The 20169-nt window shown below is 44.0% G+C and overlaps 5 protein-coding genes and 1 non-coding gene across 6 annotated transcripts; 3 read left to right on the top strand and 3 right to left on the bottom strand.

The window, feature by feature from the left end:
• Nucleotides 1-6454: 6454 nt before the first annotated feature.
• BDW43DRAFT_310349 (beta-class carbonic anhydrase) lies at nucleotides 6455-7261 on the top strand (the record flags this gene model as incomplete). The annotated part of the gene is made up of 6 exons (XM_032046915.1): nucleotides 6455-6495; nucleotides 6546-6628; nucleotides 6682-6738; nucleotides 6793-6903; nucleotides 6954-7062; nucleotides 7111-7261. 6 exons carry the CDS (start codon nucleotides 6455-6457, stop codon nucleotides 7259-7261), a joined length of 552 nt encoding a protein of 183 aa, XP_031901162.1.
• A 4913-nt stretch (nucleotides 7262-12174) lies between these two features.
• Nucleotides 12175-14232, top strand: BDW43DRAFT_318906 (ferric reductase family protein; the record flags this gene model as incomplete). Its single annotated transcript, XM_032048786.1, has 1 exon — nucleotides 12175-14232. Exon 1 carries the CDS (start codon nucleotides 12253-12255, stop codon nucleotides 14230-14232), a length of 1980 nt encoding a protein of 659 aa, XP_031901163.1. The 5' UTR covers nucleotides 12175-12252.
• Nucleotides 14233-14706: 474 nt separating this feature from the next.
• On the top strand, nucleotides 14707-14982 carry BDW43DRAFT_310351 (uncharacterized protein; the record flags this gene model as incomplete). Its single annotated transcript, XM_032046916.1, has 2 exons — nucleotides 14707-14811; nucleotides 14863-14982. 2 exons carry the CDS (start codon nucleotides 14707-14709, stop codon nucleotides 14980-14982), a joined length of 225 nt encoding a protein of 74 aa, XP_031901164.1.
• Nucleotides 14983-16081: 1099 nt separating this feature from the next.
• On the bottom strand, nucleotides 16082-16599 carry BDW43DRAFT_59563 (uncharacterized protein). The gene is made up of 2 exons (XM_032050278.1): nucleotides 16272-16599; nucleotides 16082-16225 (listed from the first exon to the last, which is right to left on the bottom strand). Exons 1-2 carry the CDS (start codon nucleotides 16421-16423, stop codon nucleotides 16120-16122), a joined length of 258 nt encoding a protein of 85 aa, XP_031901165.1. The 5' UTR covers nucleotides 16424-16599; the 3' UTR covers nucleotides 16082-16119.
• Nucleotides 16600-17061: 462 nt separating this feature from the next.
• Nucleotides 17062-17866, bottom strand: BDW43DRAFT_310353 (uncharacterized protein; the record flags this gene model as incomplete). The annotated part of the gene is made up of 2 exons (XM_032046917.1): nucleotides 17062-17248; nucleotides 17529-17866. The coding sequence occupies 2 exons, from the start codon at nucleotides 17864-17866 to the stop codon at nucleotides 17062-17064; spliced, it is 525 nt and encodes a 174-aa protein (XP_031901166.1).
• Nucleotides 17867-19397: 1531 nt separating this feature from the next.
• BDW43DRAFT_t97 lies at nucleotides 19398-19481 on the bottom strand. The gene has a single exon. It is a non-coding gene; the product is annotated as a tRNA-Lys (tRNA).
• Between the last annotated feature and the right edge of the window lie 688 nt (nucleotides 19482-20169).

The following is a 20169-nucleotide window of genomic DNA, read 5'->3' on the forward strand; positions in this document are numbered from 1 at the left end:
TCTGTCCCTGGAGCGAGACCGTGATGTAAGAAGACCGGCACGCATTATAGGAGGGATCCACTCAAGCTGACTTGGGAGGTCTCTCAAAACCGCCCACTTGTATTTGTTTGTCACAGTCTCGGTGGCCTCGTTGTGAAGAAGGTAATTACCAGACTCTTGTTACGTTTTGCGCCAATTGCCAATCGGGGAAACAGGCTTTAATCCAAGCATCGCGGCTTGAACAGTACCTCGAGATCCGTCGTTCTACTGTTGGTGTAATTTTCATGGGTACGCCGCATCGAGGCTCCCCATTGGCATCGGTCGGCAAATCTTTGATAAATGCCATCAAGTTCGCTTTCAACCTTTCAACCTCTCATATCAAGTCACTGGTTTCGGATTCTGAAGAGCTGCGTGAGATTGCTTACGAGTTTGGCTCCATCGTGACAAACCCCCCTTTGAAAGTTATCAACTTTGTTGAAAGTTCAACCTATAACGTTGGTCCTATTCGGCTCCCGGTATGTGGTTTCGCAGCATAGTCATTAGGCGAAGTTTTAACCGCGCCAAATTGAGCAGATCGTTCCACGGGCGTCGGGGAGTATGGATCCAATCGGCCCCGTACAACACCCTATTCCCCTTGATGGCGACCATCGAACAATGTGCCAATTTCCAGGCAAGCAAAGCAGTCAATATAAACTTGTGAAAGGAACAATCAACAGTTTGATTACAACCCCAGACAGCAACCCCCCTAAAGGTGAGTTGTAAATGCTTGTCGATAAACGTCAAACGTCCTCATGGCCACCGTGATTAATACTTGAGTATGGAAGTGGTGGACGTACATGGGATTTTGACGTGGCTTCAATTCCAAAATCCTACATTTCCGCAGCCAACAAAAGGGACTTGCCAATGGATTTTCAACCTTGACCTCTTCCAAAAGTTCCTTGCGGATGAGAAAGCCTTACTATGGATTCATGGCCCACCTGGTAAGTTTCCAGGGACGCTTTTCAGTATCCCGAGCCTGGTACTGACGTCTACGCCTGAAGGTATCGGAAAAAGCACACTTTCATTCTATGTATCTCAACGCCTGAGAATTGAAAGTCGTGCTCTGGTAGTCCACAGTGCTGCAAGTGCCTTGGAGGAAAAAAGGAGAGGTATACCTGGATTTATTTGCAATTTGCTGGGTCAGATTCTACAGGAGTCAGGCGATAGGAACAGCATACTGCATTTTCTCAAAGATCTACCTGACCAGCATCCAAGTGCTTCTCAAATTCCACTGGACAAGCTAATGGAGCTACTCGACAAAATAACGAGGGCATGTGCTCCGACGATACTCGTGCTCGATGGAATTGATGAGTGTGGCGACCCCATGCAAGTTGAAAGTTTCGTCAAAGGCATCTCGCAAATGGCCAAACAGAACACCCCAATTGTAAAACTGATCCTAACTAGTCGCACTATGGGGTCCTTGGAGAGTCTATTAGGCTGTGATTCTTCAATTCTATTGGAGCCGGCACATACAATGAACGATATCCTGACTTTCAGTTCCATCAAATTGGAAGATGACTTTCGCATATCTGGCTTTAAAAAGCATAACATTGCCAGGACTGTCACGGAGAAATCACAGGGCCTCTTCATCTGGGCTTCGTTATTCTTCCAAGGCATTAGCCAAATAGGAGGCCATGTGGATGTTGAGATTCACTTGCAGAGATCCAAAGCCCAAATTGCGTCGTTTTATATGGATATACTCGATGGGCTGGAAGGCTCGTCACCGGAGCTGGCCTCATACCGAAATCTTATTTTTAAGATTTGCTGTGCATCAGTCTCGCCCTTGAGTGTGTCTGAGGCAACTGAAGTGATCGGGTTCTTGAAAGGTGCTCAGAGACTACAGGACTTCCAGACGCTATGCTCGAGTGCCTGTGGACCATTGATTCAATTGACGAATGGGAAGGTTTCCTTTTCACATTGCTCTGTCCGAGACTTCCTGCTCGAGGCAGGAAACGGGCGTGATGAAGCGCCTGCACTCATATTACTGACAGAAGCTCACATGTTTTTTGCCAGTTTGTGTTTGAAGTATTTGTTGGCCTATATTGAAGATTCGACAAGTTCGCCTGACTCTAGTCGGGTTGGATATTTTCCGTTCCTTAAGTATGCTTGCCTCAACTGGCTATTTCACATAACGCATATCGAGACGCTTTCACGGGACCTTTCCAAAGATCTGAACGTTTTCATCCACTCAAGGGCCGGAACTATATGGGCTGCGGTTCTCTACCCGTATTTCCAACAGGGTAAAGGAGAGAGTGTATCATCTGCGTTCTCGTTACTACAAAGCCAACTTCTCCATCTGAATGCCTCGCTGCCATCTATGTCTGAGCCAGCTACTATATCACTCCTTGAGGAGGCTTCTCATGGACTGAAAATCTTCCTCATTCGAGCATTTGAGAACGCGGTTTCTATGAAGTCCCATTCTGAGCCAACTTCCCGTGATACGATTGAGGCCATCTTAAATTTATCCAGGGCATATCAGACGAACAGAAGATTTTCCCAGGCTAAAAGAACGGCTGACAGGGCACTTGCCCTTTCAACGTTGCACTTAGGGCCCAAAGATCCACTGTCACTCACATGCCACCATCAGTCACTTCTACTCCAACTGAACCATGACAAAACAAAGTCCAAGAGCCATTTAGCAACAATAATCTCAGACCTCGCCGATCTCCATCAAGAGCTCGTTCGTGTTCTAGGGCGATTTCATATGGATACTCTTCGCTGCCATCATGATGTTGGGTTAGCACTCCTTTATGATAGACAGCTTGCAGAAGCCTACACCATCCTCCCCCAGCTGTATCGAGATATGAAGGAGCATCTAGGCGACTCTAAATTAACCCAGCGCGCAGCAAATAACACGGCAAATCTTCTCTTCCGAATGAAAAGGCTGGAAGATGCAAAATATCTCCTCGAAGAGTCTGACGATGTCCAGCAACTTGCACAATTTGAGCAGCCCGTTGAACTGTCCAGATATCACATATACTGTTTTGAGGCCTTGGAATCCCTTGCTGTGATACACCACACGAATAAAGAATCATCTGTGGCAATACCACTGCATGAAAGGGCAATTCAAGGACGTCTTCATCTTGTGGGATATGATGCAGATGCCATTATCTGGGCTCGCAATCTGGGTTATTCACTTGAACACCAGCAGCTGTATAAGAAGGCTTTCGAACACTATACGATGTGGATTCACACAGCTGAGCAGATACCTGAGCTCGTCCCATTGGGTAAAATGCTTAAACGATGCCAGGATGAATGTCTACGCGATTGGAGAAATGCATACTCTCGAGGGCGGACTCTTCATCTACCACCTGAGACAAATGACATGTCCGTTCTGTATCGAGCTATCTCAAATCACTCATCTTTGATTTGTGGGCCGTTGAAATGGTTTCGGGCTTGGGCAATGGGCTTTATGATTATGACAATTGCATTATTGATGTTTTCTTGTTGACTTTTTGTGGTTCTGAGCAACCTTCGCAATATAAGGATACTTTTGAACAAAGAAAATTATTCATTCATGTTGTAGTTCTGAGGAACCGTTGCTATTCTTTCTGAGGGATTCTATCAAGCGATTTCATGGCACGAACGACACGACACCTGGCGGTTGCCACGCTACATCATCAGTAGAGCCAGCGCCCGACTACCGCATCCTAGTTACCAAATAGTTTTACGATATTTATATAGACTGCGAGAGGTGTTTGAAATTGACTATATACAGCGGATAGAATGGCACAAAATTTCCACTTAAGCAGGCCGGGATTCTATATTAATCTAGTTAGGAATATCTATCGTTGAAAAATCTACGAGCACCTCCTGCCTGCCTCGTTCAGTCGTTGCTGCTTGAAGAGGGTGAGCCGGCGAGTCAGGGGATCCAATCAACGTGTTAGGCGCACCTTACAACGCCTGCGGTTGATATAGTAGCACGTGTGGTTATGTGCTACCTACGGCGGACTGAATCGAGCAATTGGCCAAAATGGATTTTTTACCGGAACCTTGGCGAAATCTCAATTGCCACGCCAAACAAATCTTTCTTTCCATATAACCAATTGATTACTAAGTAAATAATTATTTAGCTTTTGTAGTTAACTGATCTTTGGTTTATAACTAATATAATTGTACTATACTTGTTACGGGTATCTACTATTTAGGGTGGAGGACCTGTCAACTAGGTAAGGGTACGTAGGCTAAAAGAAAGAGAGAGGTTAAAGGCAGGCAGTAGATACTATTTAGACAGAAGTCTGATTCTTGATCTCCTACTATTACTAACAATTCGCTAATTTATAGCTAAGGGCTCCATGCCTAAAGGATTCAGAATCTTTCTTAAATCTAATCTGTCATATAGCCTGATTGAAAAGGATTACTCCTGGGATTAGCAATTCGATATGTAGGATCTTCCCACTAGGTAAAAAGATCCACTATAATCAACTCCGGTCGGAGTTGATTTCCCAGGCGCGGTATATATAGTATCGCAACTTGCCATCGGGGCCTTAAGCCTAAGGCTTACCCGTGACACTGATGTTCCTTATCAGTGGCTAATTGTCTACGCACCTGGGTCAGGGTATTCTGTACAGTCATCGGGCTGAATCGCTATTCAATCTGTGACAGTAATACTAGTATTTAAAGAATATCTTAGGATTAATTTAGAGAAGTTGTTCACACTTTTAGAAAATAAAAGATAGATTAATAGGGGGGGGCTATAACCAATAGTATAGACCTAAATAGCATAGACTTAATCCCTACACACCTGACCCAGCTGTACCATATGCTTCAGTCTGAAAGAAGGTAACTGACCATCAAGGCATTAGCTATCAGCAATACCGCCGCTGAGAAATAGGCTCAAGAATAATCTGGATCCAGTAGTTAGCAAATTCCTAAGAAAGGGAACCTGGTTCTGGTCTGTGACTTCCAGCGCGATAAGGCTCATGGGCGGAAGCTAGATGCTTAATAGCTTGGGCCTAGAAAGATAGTCAGTGTGAGGCTGAATAAGTATACTGTCATGGCAGAAGAGCTATATTAACAGGGACAACAAGGTAGCCTGAAGAAATATTATATAGATAATATCAAAATTTATCATCTTTAGAGATTTAATCCTTTCCAACGGGCTGACGGTACAGTTGCTCGGGTGCCTGCCTTATAGGCTGACTGATCCCTAATAGTTATATCTGGGTTTCCTAGGCAAAGGGCTGTCTTTCTTCGACATTAGACGCTGAATTAGAGTCACACTAGGGTTGAACCAAAATAAATAAGGCTGGAATAGTATTGCTTGCTAGATATAATATACTGCTTTTATCTCTTTTCTTTTCATTACTTCTATCATTGTCTTCATGTTATTCCTTGTCATTTCTACATCATTACTTTACCTATGTCAACGGGATATTGACCTTTGTTCTAACAGGAGGTGCCAGGCAATTAAATTAACTGCCCTTGATACCGCCTTTGTTTGTCTTCTTCCTATCTATACCCCCAACTAGTCTACATACAATCAATGAAGTCAAGTTTAGTCAAATACATCCGGTTTCATTGAAATATAATCATTTCCACAAGTGGAGTGATAAGGCGTGGTTTAGTAGAAATCACAGTGGACGATTTCAGTACTATTCAGTCCCGACTCCACCGGGTCATCGTCATCCTGCAATAGTTCACCAGTGACTCGATAGAATGGCCTTGATTAATCATTTAACTAATTAGGGTTTTCCACCAGACCGTTTAGATTGCGACACTTTCTTTTCAACTATTGCCACGAGATATTGTGTTGGGGATAGCCCTAGCCTTATATGGTCAAACTAGCCGGATTAGGAAAATAGGTCGTTGGGCAGGTTGCAGCTTCAACTGTGGTTCTCGCCAAGAGCTACGGCGCAAAATTGGAGGAGCATTCAACAATATTTCAGATATGCTAGGAGGAGCTGACCAAGGTAAGGAAGGTAGACTACAAGATGCCCCGCAGGACAGTAGCGTCTTAGGTGCGGTACTGGACTATGCGGAAGCATCGCAGAGATTTCGAAGTCGCGCGCCACGAGGGCCGCAGAACAGAGCACCAGGCACTGGCCAACACAGGCCTTGACGAGGCTCCAAATTCGTCAGGAAAGTAATAGTTCATTGTAAATAGCCATGCAGATAGAGTACAGATAGTAGCTCTTCCCGCATATCGCCTTGAGGCGAGGGGTCGGCGTATGAAACGAAAAAAAAAAAAAAAACTGTGGTTCTCAACTCAAATTATCACTAAACTCAAATGACGAGAGCCTTGCAGCAATTGTACTGCGCGGCTTATTGCTTAGGCTACACTGCTGTATAAGTTCATGGGTGTGGAATGTAGTTTCAATTATTTCAAAGCTCTATGGTTTACTTCCACTTCGCTTGTAACATAACTTATATTTCACGTTTGTCGACGCAAGTTCTTCAGCTTATCAGAAACCCTGATTGAAACTATTCCTTCATCATGGCTGATCGACGATTTGAAGAGCTTCTCGAGCGTAATCAGTATGTTCGACCCAAAGTCTCGAAGAAATGCAGGTTAACATTATGCATAGGAGATCGCTTGGTAACTATCAGGCCCCACCCCTGCTACAGAACATAGTGGAAATGAAACCTGAATCAGGAGCTATCTGCATCAGTTAGTCTTACCTGCTGTCTATTTCACTAATTCTCAGGAGCTAACTTGTGAAGTAACCTGTGCTGACGCCCGAGTCAACCCGGATGAATTTCTCGGTCTCACACGTGGAGGTACAGATCTTCAGTATAATAATGGACTTGCTCAGTTACTAATACTATTCTTAGAAGCTCTAGTAATTCGCAACGCGGGTGGTCGAGCTGCCGATGCCTTGAGAAGTCTTGAAGTTATGGGGTCAATTGCTCCTATTGACTTGATTGTGGTGGTACACCATACTGGTAAGCGGCAGATAACATGTGTATGAGCAGTGCAGCTCTAAGGGAATCAGATTGTGGCGGTTTATTCACCAACGATGATGAAATACGATCCAAACTGTGTGACAGGGCCCCGGCTCATGCCTCTACGATTACGGATAAGTGGTTTGGTACATTTCAGAGGTAAGTTTTATTCTCATTATTTTTCTCATCTACTAATTACATACCTAGTATTGGCCTCGACGAGAGCATCCGAGAGGATGTCGAAGCAATCAGGCAATGGCCGTTCTTACCAGTAGAAGCTCAGGTTGTTGGTTATGCATATGAGCTTGAGACAGGATCACTTAGAAAAGTTGTCCCAGGCAAAGATTTGAGGAAATAAAGATCTCGGATCATGCTATGTACCTAGTACCTATCAACTGATCTATTTTGCGAATAAGATGTATTCCCCTGCCAGCTCGTGCAATACGGAATACTTTAGCTGTTTTTTAATTCCACTCTTTCTCTTTAGATACACGATTTTTGCTAAACGATTGACTTTAATCCCATTAAGTTATCTTCTGGTAGCATAATTTATTTTAAATATTGATTGTCAAATATAATTATTAACTAGAGAACGCCTCATATATTTAGAGCCTTCTATAATACAGGCGCCAGTATTCTAATCTAGTAGTGTTTGGTAAAAGCCACTGTGGAGGGATGTCACAAACCGCTCCACTTAAATATTTCTAGAATTCAGAATAATTTCTCTAAGGTTTTGGAAATTGTCTGATACGAGTGTTATCAGATACCATTGCCGCAATACTCGAGCCTGACATTTTAAAAAGGAGAATTATTTAGTATAACCAACCCTCAATATTCAACCCCCGTAGTTGCCCCTTCCGCACTTATACATCTAATATACCCTTTACTCTCTTAGGCACGGGTCACTGGATGGAGTTATTTAGAAGGTCCACGGTAGGAGCTATACTCCAGAATTATTATTATACTTTTTCTATTACCGATGATATCTCATAGAAGTCTACATTTTCGAAGAATCAAATCAAAATTGATATTTATATTGGAACTAAATGATCCTTATAATACAACACCAACTTCGTGTAATCTTGCCTCTCAGTTTGCATCTTACTATCTAGCAGAAAGATGACCATCAGAGGAATAAACATGCATCTTCCTTTAAATGAAGCGTGCACCCTCCACATTTCACGTTTATAATAATTTAGCCTAGTTTCTTGTGTTAATGTATAACCACGTCACATCAATAGCACAGTGTAGCTACACTAACCTTAAGAGCAACCTCACAGCAAGTCATCGTTCAGTCCGTCGACCTCAACGGGCTCATTTCGCTCACGCCATAGTTTCTCCCGAGCTGACCCTTACGTTAGGGGAGTTAGCCCGTTAATCTTCCACACATCGCGGGGGCATTCCTGGATAAAACATTCCCAGCGCATTCCATTTGGCTTGAGTCTTGCACTGAAGATGGCGTCAGCATAGGATAGAAATGTCTTTTTTTCAGCATCAGTCTCCAGGACCGGGCAATATAGTAGACCTTCACGAATGTGAACATTTAGGGGGTCTCTCCAACGACATATATTTCGTCGGAAGCGAGGTTCTGGAATTGCACGTTGACGTAGAATGCTGGAAGATCGGCTCGGGTATAGACGGACGTAATATCTTTGGCTAGGGCTTTCTTCTCTCGGGAAAAGCACCAGGGCTGTGCGAGAAAACCCAGAGAGGCATGATAGAGAAATAAATTTATACGATACGGGCTCCTCACTAATTTAAAAGATACTACTAGAGAGTGAGAAGCATTGAGGGCTTCTCGTGTGATTCTTATATTTCTGTTGGTAGGAGCTATTTTTACTGATTAGGTCTATACAGCCATCTGTTGAGGAAACTATGAAACAGCAGCTTGCATTAGTGATCATGATTAATAAACTCCTGCGGTAGCCGATAGTTATGGTAATCATGATTAGTCAGCGAACCAACTGTTGTGATTTCAGGGAAAGATAGCATTTGAAAGGAGACAAGACGTAAATGGAGCAGTATCTTGCCTGAATAGATACAGGAAGAAGGAGAGGTTCTCATGGGTTAAAAACCCCCGCACGCTTGCCAAGGCGCTAACTATACACTAGTTATGCACAACCAGTTTGCACATTTCTTGTTACTCTTCCTTTTGTTGCACATGATTGGCTCCAACACTCAGCCGTGTGTGGTGGAATGAACCTCGATAGTTCCTCCCCGGCGTTCTTATTCAAGCTAAAAGAAGCCTGTTAGCTGACATTAAAGTCTCGCATTGCGAATATTCTCAAATTTGCTTAGGCCTGTGTCCCCCAGAAATAGATTCCAGCTTTCATGGCCAACTGACTGTGAAAAGCAGCATCGATTCAGCTGTGCGGACCAGCGAAAAGGGAATCCGAGCGCATTTTACCCCCACGGCAATGGTTATAATCGGTACTTGAGCTGTCGTGTTCATAAGTAGCCGTTCTCTAAGTTAAAATAGCCTTGCGCAGTATTTCCATATCCCTTTCGCTAGTGGTTCGATTGCGGAGAGGGTTGGGAATTTATTCGGCGAACTTCGCGTTCTGGAAGACGAAAATGGAGAGATTGACAATGATATCCGCTGGGTTGACATTCTCCTTGCGTCCACATATGAGCTGACACCCCAGGACAACAGGTCCTATCTTTTACGGCTTGATAGCCGTAACGGTTTGGTTAAGATGTCAAAATCTGATCACAACTTTAATATGACAGGTATTCCTTAATAAATAGTTCAGTTACACTTATACACAAGTGATGTGCTGGCTGAGGAAGAAATAATAAAACTTATAGAGAAGAAGTTATTAGCTTTAAATAAGATAATATTATAAAGTCAGGATTCCCTTTTTCTATGGATATTCAGGATTTAAATAATTGCTGATACATTTTTTCTCTGGTCCAAAATACAGTTATCCACATAAACAATAATAGACTATTAAGGTTAGCAAAAAGGCTTGTAGCTCTTAAGTAACCTAAAAATTAACGTATCCGGTCAACCCGCGCGTTTTTGCGCGCCTCCTAGAAATGAAGCTATTCGAAACGCCAAAAATTCTGCATTTCTATAGGAAGTTTAAATATTCTGATGATTAGGACATTGAGTAATTTTATGATCTAGAATACCACAGCCAGAGCACTTTAGTGGAGCGCGTACGCGCTGGTTTTCTACTGTAGGAGCAATATCTACTGATATAGCAGATATAGCTTCATTAGTAGATTTTCTGCTTTCTATAAGCTCCTGAGCTTCCTGGACTGAAGTGTCTGCTTCTAAAGTAATTTGTCTAGTGGAGCACTTTTTCTTTTTAAGTGTTCTTTCATGCGCAGCGTGTAATTCCCTGACTTCTTGCCTTGCAATTATAGCTTCATTTAAAGCTAGTTCGCATCCTTTAATAAGCTACTTTATAGCAGCTTTCGTAGGCGAATCAGGGCTGTTTATATATACTCTAAGAAACCTTTTTAATGTAGCTTCTTGCTTCTACAGTTACCTGAGATTGTGAGGTGTCTTAGATACCGAATTACTAGATCTACTACTAGGTCTACTACCTGGAGGTATTGTTTAAAGCTTTATATTAAGCTGAGAAAGCACACGCTCAGGTAGGCTGACCGTTGGGACAGAATAATCCCAGGGATTTCGGGATGAGATGGGATTTTGGGATGGGAAATGGGAATCCGTTTTTAAGGTTAATCCGGATGGGAATCCCATCCCATTTTAAAATTGGGATTGGGATTCCCGTTCTAGCCCTACATTTGGGATGGGAAACGGGATGCCAAGAGGGAAAATGGGATGGGAAATGGGATGGGAGTGGGAATTAATGGTCAGCCTACGCTCAGGATTAAAAGAAATAAGGCCAGTAGCAGAGAATCCCCTGCAGATATGACTTGCAGTATATATCTGAGCTCTTGCTAGAGGAAAGGCTTCAAGAAAATCAAGCTTATTAATATAGTTAAAGCCTCGTCTTATCTTATTCTCTACCAACTGTCCATACGCATGTTTCAACAATCCAAAACAACCTACATCAAGCAGCTGAAGTAGGTTTGATGAATATGCAGGTATACAGATTGATATAATATCATTTTAACTACATATCTTGTCAAACTAAGGTGTCAAATGGCTGCCATGCCTATCAAGTATCAGAAGACAATATCGACCAGTACATTGACCAGTAGTAGTAAGTATAAAAATCTGCTGTAACTAATGTAGATCTATTTTATCAGTAGTCCAGCCATTTGCACTTGTTTCTGTACGCCAATCTGGTGATAGATCTATCAGGTACCAGCCCTTAACATGGACCCTGTCTTTAAAGATAATACAAGGTGGAAGAGCCTAACCAGTAGAGTTAATACACTTAATAGAAGTAATCTATTCCTAATTTTCTGGCTGTAGTAGTTTAGGCCTTCCATATATTTCTGCTCTGGTAACTACTTTAGTAGTAGATATCAGGACCATTACAAAACCAGTCTTATCAAAGTTATAGATATCGTCCGGCGTAATGCCATACTGCATTATAGTGATCTGAACCCAATTGAATCACTTATATACAAGCTCAGAATCCTTATACTTAGCGCGTTGATAGTTATAGCGGCAGGAGAAGCAAGTTTTCAGCGTATCACTGCGTTGGATCAAATTATATACCCATTTTTCACTAACAGTAGTAGGAGTAGTATTGCCACATTTAGCAAGTAGAATATTGGCCATTTCTTGTACATATACAGGCCGGAAGGCTGCTCCACGTCAATCTAATAATATAATCCGGAAATATCACGAATGTTGAAGTTGATCTAGGGTTGTTGCATCACCGAACGGCTAAATTATCTTCCCAATTCGGCAGTTGCCGGTAGAGCCCTAAGTGGCTATGGCGCCGACTATGATTGGCCCTGGGTAAATGGACCCAGATCCAATTTGAGCAAATTTCGATTAGATTAACTTCCGACGCGCCAAGCATGTCCGATATCTTGTGTTGCAACGAGGCTTATACAACAAGACAGGCCAAGAACCTCAGGGGAGTCGTCTCTATACGAGTCATTCCAGTTGGGTGCTTTGCTTTCTAACATTGATCTCAGAATTATAGAATTATTCATCCTACTATCAACTTCACACAGGCTAAGTGACGCACTGTCTCAGTTCCAGACAACAGTTCTGGTCACAACGTTCTTGGCATTGCACTTGAGCAGATTTCTTGCTTGGCAACCCACTTTTAACATGTCCGTTTTAACGACTTTCGTGACAGTGGGGTCACTTTAATATGGGCATCCCCCAGAGTTATCCAGCATGGTCTCTCCTCTCTTACCCAGAGTCCAGCAACGTTCGTCCCACTTATCGAGTATTGACTACTCGAGATGCTCTCCCCGCGCCATGCCCATGATATTCCAGATAGTGGCCCGGGTGTCGAACACCACTGGGGTTACTACAATCGCCAACTCCCCTGCACCAGTGATGAGGGAAAGTGTGGATATCTAGATACGGTCTATCATAGTCACGATCTATCAATCCTCTATAGCGCTATCCTCTGGGCCGTGATTCTCGGGATTGTGTTCTTTTGCTTCATCGGCCATTACTGTAACCCCATCTCGCGGAAGTCTACGTCCTCATGCGTTCAGAAAGAGGGTGAAAGTGAACATAGGTCACAGAGCGCTCTATATCGCCTCAAACGGGCACTGGGCTCGGCCTACCACCGCTTTTTCATCCAGGAATCTCTCACTCCAATATTCGGCCGCACCACTCGGTTCAACATCCTCGTCCTCCTTATTCTTACCGGCTACCTTATGATCTTCTCCTTTGTCGGAATTGTCTACAAAACATGGTACAGTCCTGTCAAGGGAACGAACTTGCGCTCGACCCGCATAGGTCTTGGCCCTTGGGCAGATCGCATTGGGGTTCTAGCATACGCCTTGACGCCCCTTGCCGTACTCCTATGCACCAGAGAATCCCTCCTCTCCATCTGCACCGGAATACCATACCATCACTTCAACTTCCTTCACCGATGGCTCGGCTACATCATCTACGTTCAATCTGCTCTTCACACACTCGGTTGGACGATCATCGAAGGAAAGATGTACCAGCCGCAGCCTGAGACCTGGAACACCTTTATCGCCCAGGAGTATATTATTTGGGGCATCGTGGCTATGATATTCCTGTCTTTTCTGGTCTTCTTCAGCACAAAATGGGCCATTCAGTACACGGGATACGAATTCTTCCGCAAGGCGCATTACGTCGTGGCCATGTTATATGTGGGTGCTTGCTGGGGACACTGGGCGCAGCTTTCATGCTGGATGATCGCTTCGTTAGTTGTGTGGTTCCTCGATCGGGCCATTCGGCTCCTGCGGACTTTCCTTGCGCATTTCGGGCCTCATTCTTCTGAGACTTTCTCATTTTGGGGTCTGCACATACCCAAAGCTCGCATGACCTCTTTCCCCAATGACGAGGACGGAGACGTCGTCCGTTTAGATTTCGACCATGACCATGGTGCTTGGGAAATCGGCCAGCATTTCTACCTATGTTTCCCTGGTCTTAGTATCTGGCAATCACACCCCATGACACCATCCTCTATTCCTGGGGGCACCAAGCAGTCCCACACGTATATCATTCGCGCTAAGAAGGGATTAACCAAGGGCCTAGCCCGGATTGCCCGCCAGTCCGAAGAATCGTTTAGCGAACCGCCAAGCACATCTATCGTCCTTTCCGGGCCATACGGCCAATCCATCGTCGATAACGACTTGCATTGCTCAGACGATATCAATCTCTTCTGCGTCGCAGGCGGCACAGGAGTAACCTTCGTCCTTCCTATCTTACAGGCCATCGTCCTCAATAGATTCTTCCCAACGCGAAGAAGCCTAGTAGAACTCGTCTGGATCGTTCGCAGAAAATCCGACATGCGGTGGCTCAGCGCAGAGCTAGAAGCACTACGCAACGCTGCCCATACCTGCACTCATTTCCGGGTGCGGGTATACGTCACGCGCGAAGATGACAGGGCGAATATCCGAAATTCCTTCACGCCTACATACATCACCAATTCCGAAATTAAGAGGCCTCTCTCGACCATATCTCACGAAACACATAGGTTAGACGACCCGTTTGCTGTGCACTGTTTGCGCCCCGGTAATTCTGGGACTTCGGTCCACCCTGATATCCCGACGGACCTGGCTGATTTTGTCCAACGGACTGTTCAGGGGCCTACTCGTGTTATTGCGAGTGGGCCGGCGGGGTTGATCACTTCGCTTCGGAACACTGTGGTGTCGCTCAACGACCCGGCTCGGGTGTGGAAGGGTCACGAGCGATATGATGTGGAACTAGTTCATGATGATCGGTTGGAGTATTGATTTGACTTACCTTCGGTTGCCAATAGTTCAGTTCTTCTTGCTTCTCGATTGTATATACCTTTTTTGCGCCGATTGTCATGCCAGTCATGACTACTTTTATATTGATATATACCCAAATAGAACAAGCTGTGTCTTGAAAATCATCAACAAACTTGTCCTATAACGCTGCTCAGCTAATAATCAGTAATCGTAGAAGGCCACTAACATTAAGAAATACAAAGCATCCAGACGGCACCAAGTCCAACTATCGGTAGCTTTATATCCTTTTCCGGTTGAGAATAACCCCAAACAAGATCTCGGGAACATAGGTATCCGAAGCCGAACTTCAGATAAAGACTACTTGTTGGCTGGACGGGCTAGACGGCCGTCCGCAGATACTAATATATACTTATAACCAGGCAACAGAAAATCTTCTAAAATAGCAAGCTACAAGACTCTAATAGATACTGTATATTCTCATCTCCAAACTCCAAGATGGTGAAAGTCAAAATTTCTGGGGGTACTGGCGATGTTGGCCCGACTATCGTCGAGGTAATCAAAGACAATCTGCGCCATGAGGCAGTAGTTCTCATTCGGAAGGTGATGTGACAGAGCTTTGAGACTAGGATTATCATTAACGAGAACCAACAGCCGACGGGGGATATCTTTGACGTTCCTTCTATTATCGTTGACTACGAGAGCATTGATAGCTTGAGGCTCACACTTAAGGAAAATAAGATCTATACGGTGACTTCCGCGCTCGGCTACTAGGGTGATTCTCTCAGCAGATCACAAATCAACCTCATCAAGGCCGCTGCAAGTTCCACGGAAACAAAGCGCTTTGCACCAAGCGCTTTTGCTTGCGCCTATACTTCGAAGTAAGTTCACTAGTAGAGCTGAAGGGAAACAACAAGTATTCACATGTATACTTCAGAATGAGAGACGAAATTTCCCCACTCGGTGAGTATATTCGTGCTATCGATGAACTGAGGAAGACAAACCTAGAGTGTACTATCTTCCAGAATGATTATTTCATAGACTACTTTGCTCTAGTGAAGCTCAAGTCCTATCTCGAGCCATTTTCAATGGTGATCGATATTGGAAATTGGATGGCTGCCATTCCTGGGAATGGAGATGTACCGATAATATCTACTTATTCGTTTGATGTAGTCAAATTCGTGGTTGCATCCCTGGACCTGGATTATTGGCCAGAGGAGAGCCGCATGGCTAGTGAGATATTAACTTAGAATGAGGTCCTCCCATTAGCCGGATTATCAACAGGTTCTGGTCACCAATGCTCCCATTAGTTTGAGCTTTGTTAGCTGCTGAATAGGATCCAAATTTACGGTTATTTATGATAATATAGAGAAGCTTGTGAGGTCTGAAATCACTGAACTGCCTTTACACGCTGTCGCCTACGGCATCTCCCGAAGAGTACCTTTCAGGCACTGAATGCACTCTTTGGCCTGTGTTGCCAGGATCCAAAATTTATAGGCGTTCCTGCGGAGCTGAACGCCAAGTTTCCAACTATTAAACTGTTGACGGTAAATATTTTGCAGGACCAGTATTGGTGGTAGTGAAAGTGGACTTGGTGAAGTATACAGACAGGCAGGGAATGACTTAGTTTTATTGATATATTCGCGTCTAGTAAGCGAGAGGATTTTGAAACAAGGGGAACCGAATCCATATCGGAATACATACTCGGACCTTTTCCTTCACCGCATAACTAAAACAAGAGGTCTTCTACGAGTATGAGCTTAACAGATATATGTGGCTAGCCACAGGATTCCTTCATATACCAAGACCCTGACGGAGTATAATCATTCGCCTAGTGAGTACTACAGTTCAATTTGGTCCATCCCTTTAAACACTATGCCTCGATAACACACTATATCAAATAACGTATGCTTAATCTCCCTTTACCTTTTCCAGCTTTTCATGTCCCACTTGACCCTCCTGAGCCTGCTTCCCTGCCATATCTCCTACCACCATCGGTGGATCATTATTCCTCCGTCTATGCAATTAGTACTTGTAGTCAAAATAACGTATAGTATACATACGTAGTAGTCCATGAATTTTCAAAGTCGCCATAGGAATCCCAATACTGCTCTTCTTTATCTAGGAGTTTTTGAAGGTTTTCTGGGAGTGAAGATCTGCGGCGTTGGGATGATGTATTTGTGGACTGATCAGGCTGGTGAGACTGTTCGGACATTTCGGATTCGTTTGAGCTATATGTACGCTATACTTTATATGATTGAGAAATGGTTTTAAGGGGTTCGGGAAAGCTCCAGACAATATTAACCTTTGCTCGAGGTAGAGGGCCGAGTAACAACTATTTATATCGAAACCATCAACTTAGACAAGTATGACCTCATACCAGACGATAAGATAAACGCGGGCATATCGCCACTGCGACAGTGTCTAGAATCATTATCCCCGCGTTTAAACCTCATCTCTGGTTGGTCTAGGATACTGATCCTTGGTTCGGGTGATGTCAGTCGGGTGGTCACCGAGTTAAGTCCGACATCCTGTATCAACGCATTCAGGGCAAACCCTCGTCGATTATTCTATCTGAAAAGTACGCACGAAAAGCGTATCCATTCGTCCTTATCCGATTTTGTTGGATGTGAACCTACTACGTGTTCTTGTGTAAAGATCGACGCTTTCATAGCCTTCTAAATTCGGGTGCATGCGGCCTGAAGAGACCCACTACACGGCCCCAGCACTGCTTCGCATACTGACAATATTCACACTCCTCGCGGTATAAGAAAGGGGCTATAATACGGCTGTAAATGTTATGCCTTATCGGAACGATCCTGGTAAGACCCAGATCTTGTCCATCCACTCCCTCTATTCCTCGGTCTCTGCCAACAAGAATTTTTCCTTTTTCATGTAATTTGTCTTCTGCACGATGTCATAATCATCCGTGTCGACGATTCCATCACTTGGCAAGATACCTGAACCTTGGGACTCCTCCATGAGACCCTCGATGTATTCACGGTTCTCCATATTTCGTTGTGCAAATTCCTTTCTGCTTCTGTGAAAGAAATAGGGCAATCAGCTGCAGGTTGAATTTCCTCCCAGTGATCCACCACAGATATCAATGATGAGCGAAACCTGAAGGCTTCTCTCGAAGACCAAGCCCCGCCTAATAATATGATCTACTGGATGAGAGGCGACTTCCAGGTATCATAATAACTTATGGCAGCATAGTATTGTAGATGTCTTTTAGCAGACCAAACTTCGTAGTACTTATGGCACAAGGTGCTCTCATAGAGCCTGTTTGCATTGTGTCTATCTTTCTCGGATAGCGTCACGTAATCCTCTGGCTTTTCTGGCATAATCCAACCGAGCGGCGGACTGATATGTCGGCCATCCGAGGTATCTTGGCTTGCAAGAGCAGGAGGTTAACTGTTGTATTCTGGTAATCGACGATGTCGGTGATGGTTTCTGTACTGAGGTCCACGTAAATGTTGTTGAGATGGAGGCTACCGTGCCACAATGTTGGTTGCAGAAGATCCACGGAGTCTGGTTTATACGGTGTTAAGTGTGGAACAACAAGCAGGTATTTCTCGATGAGATCCATATATTCAGTAGGCGGCTCAGACTCGGTGTTGCTTCGGTAATGATCCATGCGCGGATGTGCACTCTGCATTGCCTATATCTTCTCGTTAATATCTATGCCTGTCGCGTTATCGGATAGCTGGCGCCCTGCCAAACAAAATAAGCATTTGAAAAGATGCAATGGTAGCTAGGAACATAAAAGCCTTATAAGGAACTCGATGTAGCCCCATCTCAGCACTCTCGTCAGACTAAAGATCGGGTTAGCGACTGGTACGATGCAGTATCTCTTCAAATTGTCGCCGTAGAGCAAATGTGAACTTTGCGATTATTCCCCAGGCAGATCCTCTGCGTGATATATACGACCGTTCTCGATGAAGAGCACTGACGCCAGTTTCTGTTCTAGTTCACCACCTGCCGTATAAATTTGTGATTAGACGGAGTAGGAGGCTGATACCAGACCTCACTAAGAGCAACCTCTTTTGCCTTCCCCAATGATGATGTATTCACTCTCAACCAGATTCGAGGAGTGACAAGCTCCAACTTAAAAACCGTGGGACAGGTAGGCCCAGCAATTCCCGTGCCTTTCAAAATTAGCTTCCGTATTTATGTCTAACGGGTTCAGAGCGTGCATATCCATAGTTGCCCCTTCATTGGCAGTAGTGAGAACCTTTGGGCCAGTATTAGGGTTCAGCAAGTTCGCAACCACCTCTACCCCATTATCGAACGTTAGAAGAAAGGCTTTGTTATACTGTCCCTCTGCGTGTTTTATCATACTGCTACCTATGCACATTCTTAGTAAATCATGAACTGGGAGAGTTTATGATGGAGTACATTTATTAGCATGTGTGCCACTCGACTGAGCAGCAATATCAAAAAGCTGTTGGATATCGAATTTTCAATAGCGCTCCAAAGCTTCCCGGGTATCATTAGATTTATCGTTAAGTCAATACATCGTCAAATGTAGTCTGTATTAGCAGTAAGGACACACAGCCATCGCTTAGTTGTATATCTGTAGAAATCTTCTTCTCGGCTTGCGACCTCTATAATATATTATAATAAGCGGCATACTCCTTGGAGACTCCCGGCAAAGATCCTTCCCGGCGCCATTATTTTTCTGCAAGTGCAGTAAATCAGAGGCCGACGTTTAAGTATAGCACTCTGAAGCTTTCACTTTTCTACAGAACGGACGGCAGGTACATCCAGGGTAGTTCTTCGAAAGTGAAATGGTGAATGCTTGAAGTCTCATGGCATCTGTGTTGTGTTTAGTAAGAGGGTAATGTGGACAAGCCACCATGAACGTTATATGAGAGGAATTGAAACTAAATTATAACATGAGGCGATTGAGAAGGGTGTGCAGCACCCATTGAACCCATACAAACACTACATTTGGATGTAAAAATTGTTAAAAATTACGATAGGACTGAGTGTTATACAAGTGCTAGAAATGCGCCAGCGCCAGCCAGCTAGTCATGCAAAGAGACAATGGCAATAGTAGTAACCTACTTAAATAGAATGACAAAGATAGGTGCTAAAGCAATACTCATCTGAGGTGAGGAAGGAGATGCGAGGAAGACCAGAAGGGAGTCAGAGAGGTGAAGAAAAAGCAAAATAAAAAAAGGACAAGCCGAACGCGGGGGTCGAACCCGCAACCTTGAGATACCGTGATGACTAAGAGTCTCACGCTCTACCGATTGAGCTAGCCCGGCTGGTTGTTGGAAAAGTTTGCAGTTTTATATCTAATAAGTCAGTGCTTACAACTTAAGAAAACTTTGCATATCCTCGTGGCCTTCCTGAGATTTGCGTATAATGTGCGGAACATTAATTAGACCCGGAATAGAGGCTTTTAGGGTCTCTAGCATGGGACTGGGTTCCTTTCTGGCTTCTTATCCTCGCTGTCACAGATTGAATAGCGATTCGGCCTGATGACCGTAGAGGAGGATACCCTGATTCAGGTGCGTAGACAATCGGCCACCGATGAGGGACATCAGGCCACACGACAGATTGGGTTCAAGGGGGATTCGGAATCCTTTAGGCATGGAGCCTTTAGCTATAAATTAGCGAATCGTTAGCAGTAGGAGATCAAGGAATCAGTCTCCTGTCTGAATAGTATCTACTGCCTGTCTTTGACCTCTCTCTTTCTTTTAGCCTATGTACCCTTACCTAGTTGACAGGTCCTCTACCCTGGATAGTAGATACCCTTGACAATAACTATGTATACTAATAGCTAAACTATATTAATATCTATTTATATATCGCACTATCAAAGTAGGCAAGCCCTAATTATTAAAATTGATAAGCTGCTCCAGAAACTACATAAAATAAGGATTTAGCTTCAGCTTCAATAGCTTCCTACAGACAGTGGTAAGAAGGGTGTATAACTAGTAAAAGAGACAG

This window comes from Aspergillus alliaceus (assembly GCF_009176365.1).
Source record: "Aspergillus alliaceus strain CBS 536.65 unplaced genomic scaffold BDW43scaffold_17, whole genome shotgun sequence".
Classification (NCBI taxonomy): domain Eukaryota; kingdom Fungi; phylum Ascomycota; class Eurotiomycetes; order Eurotiales; family Aspergillaceae; genus Aspergillus; species Aspergillus alliaceus.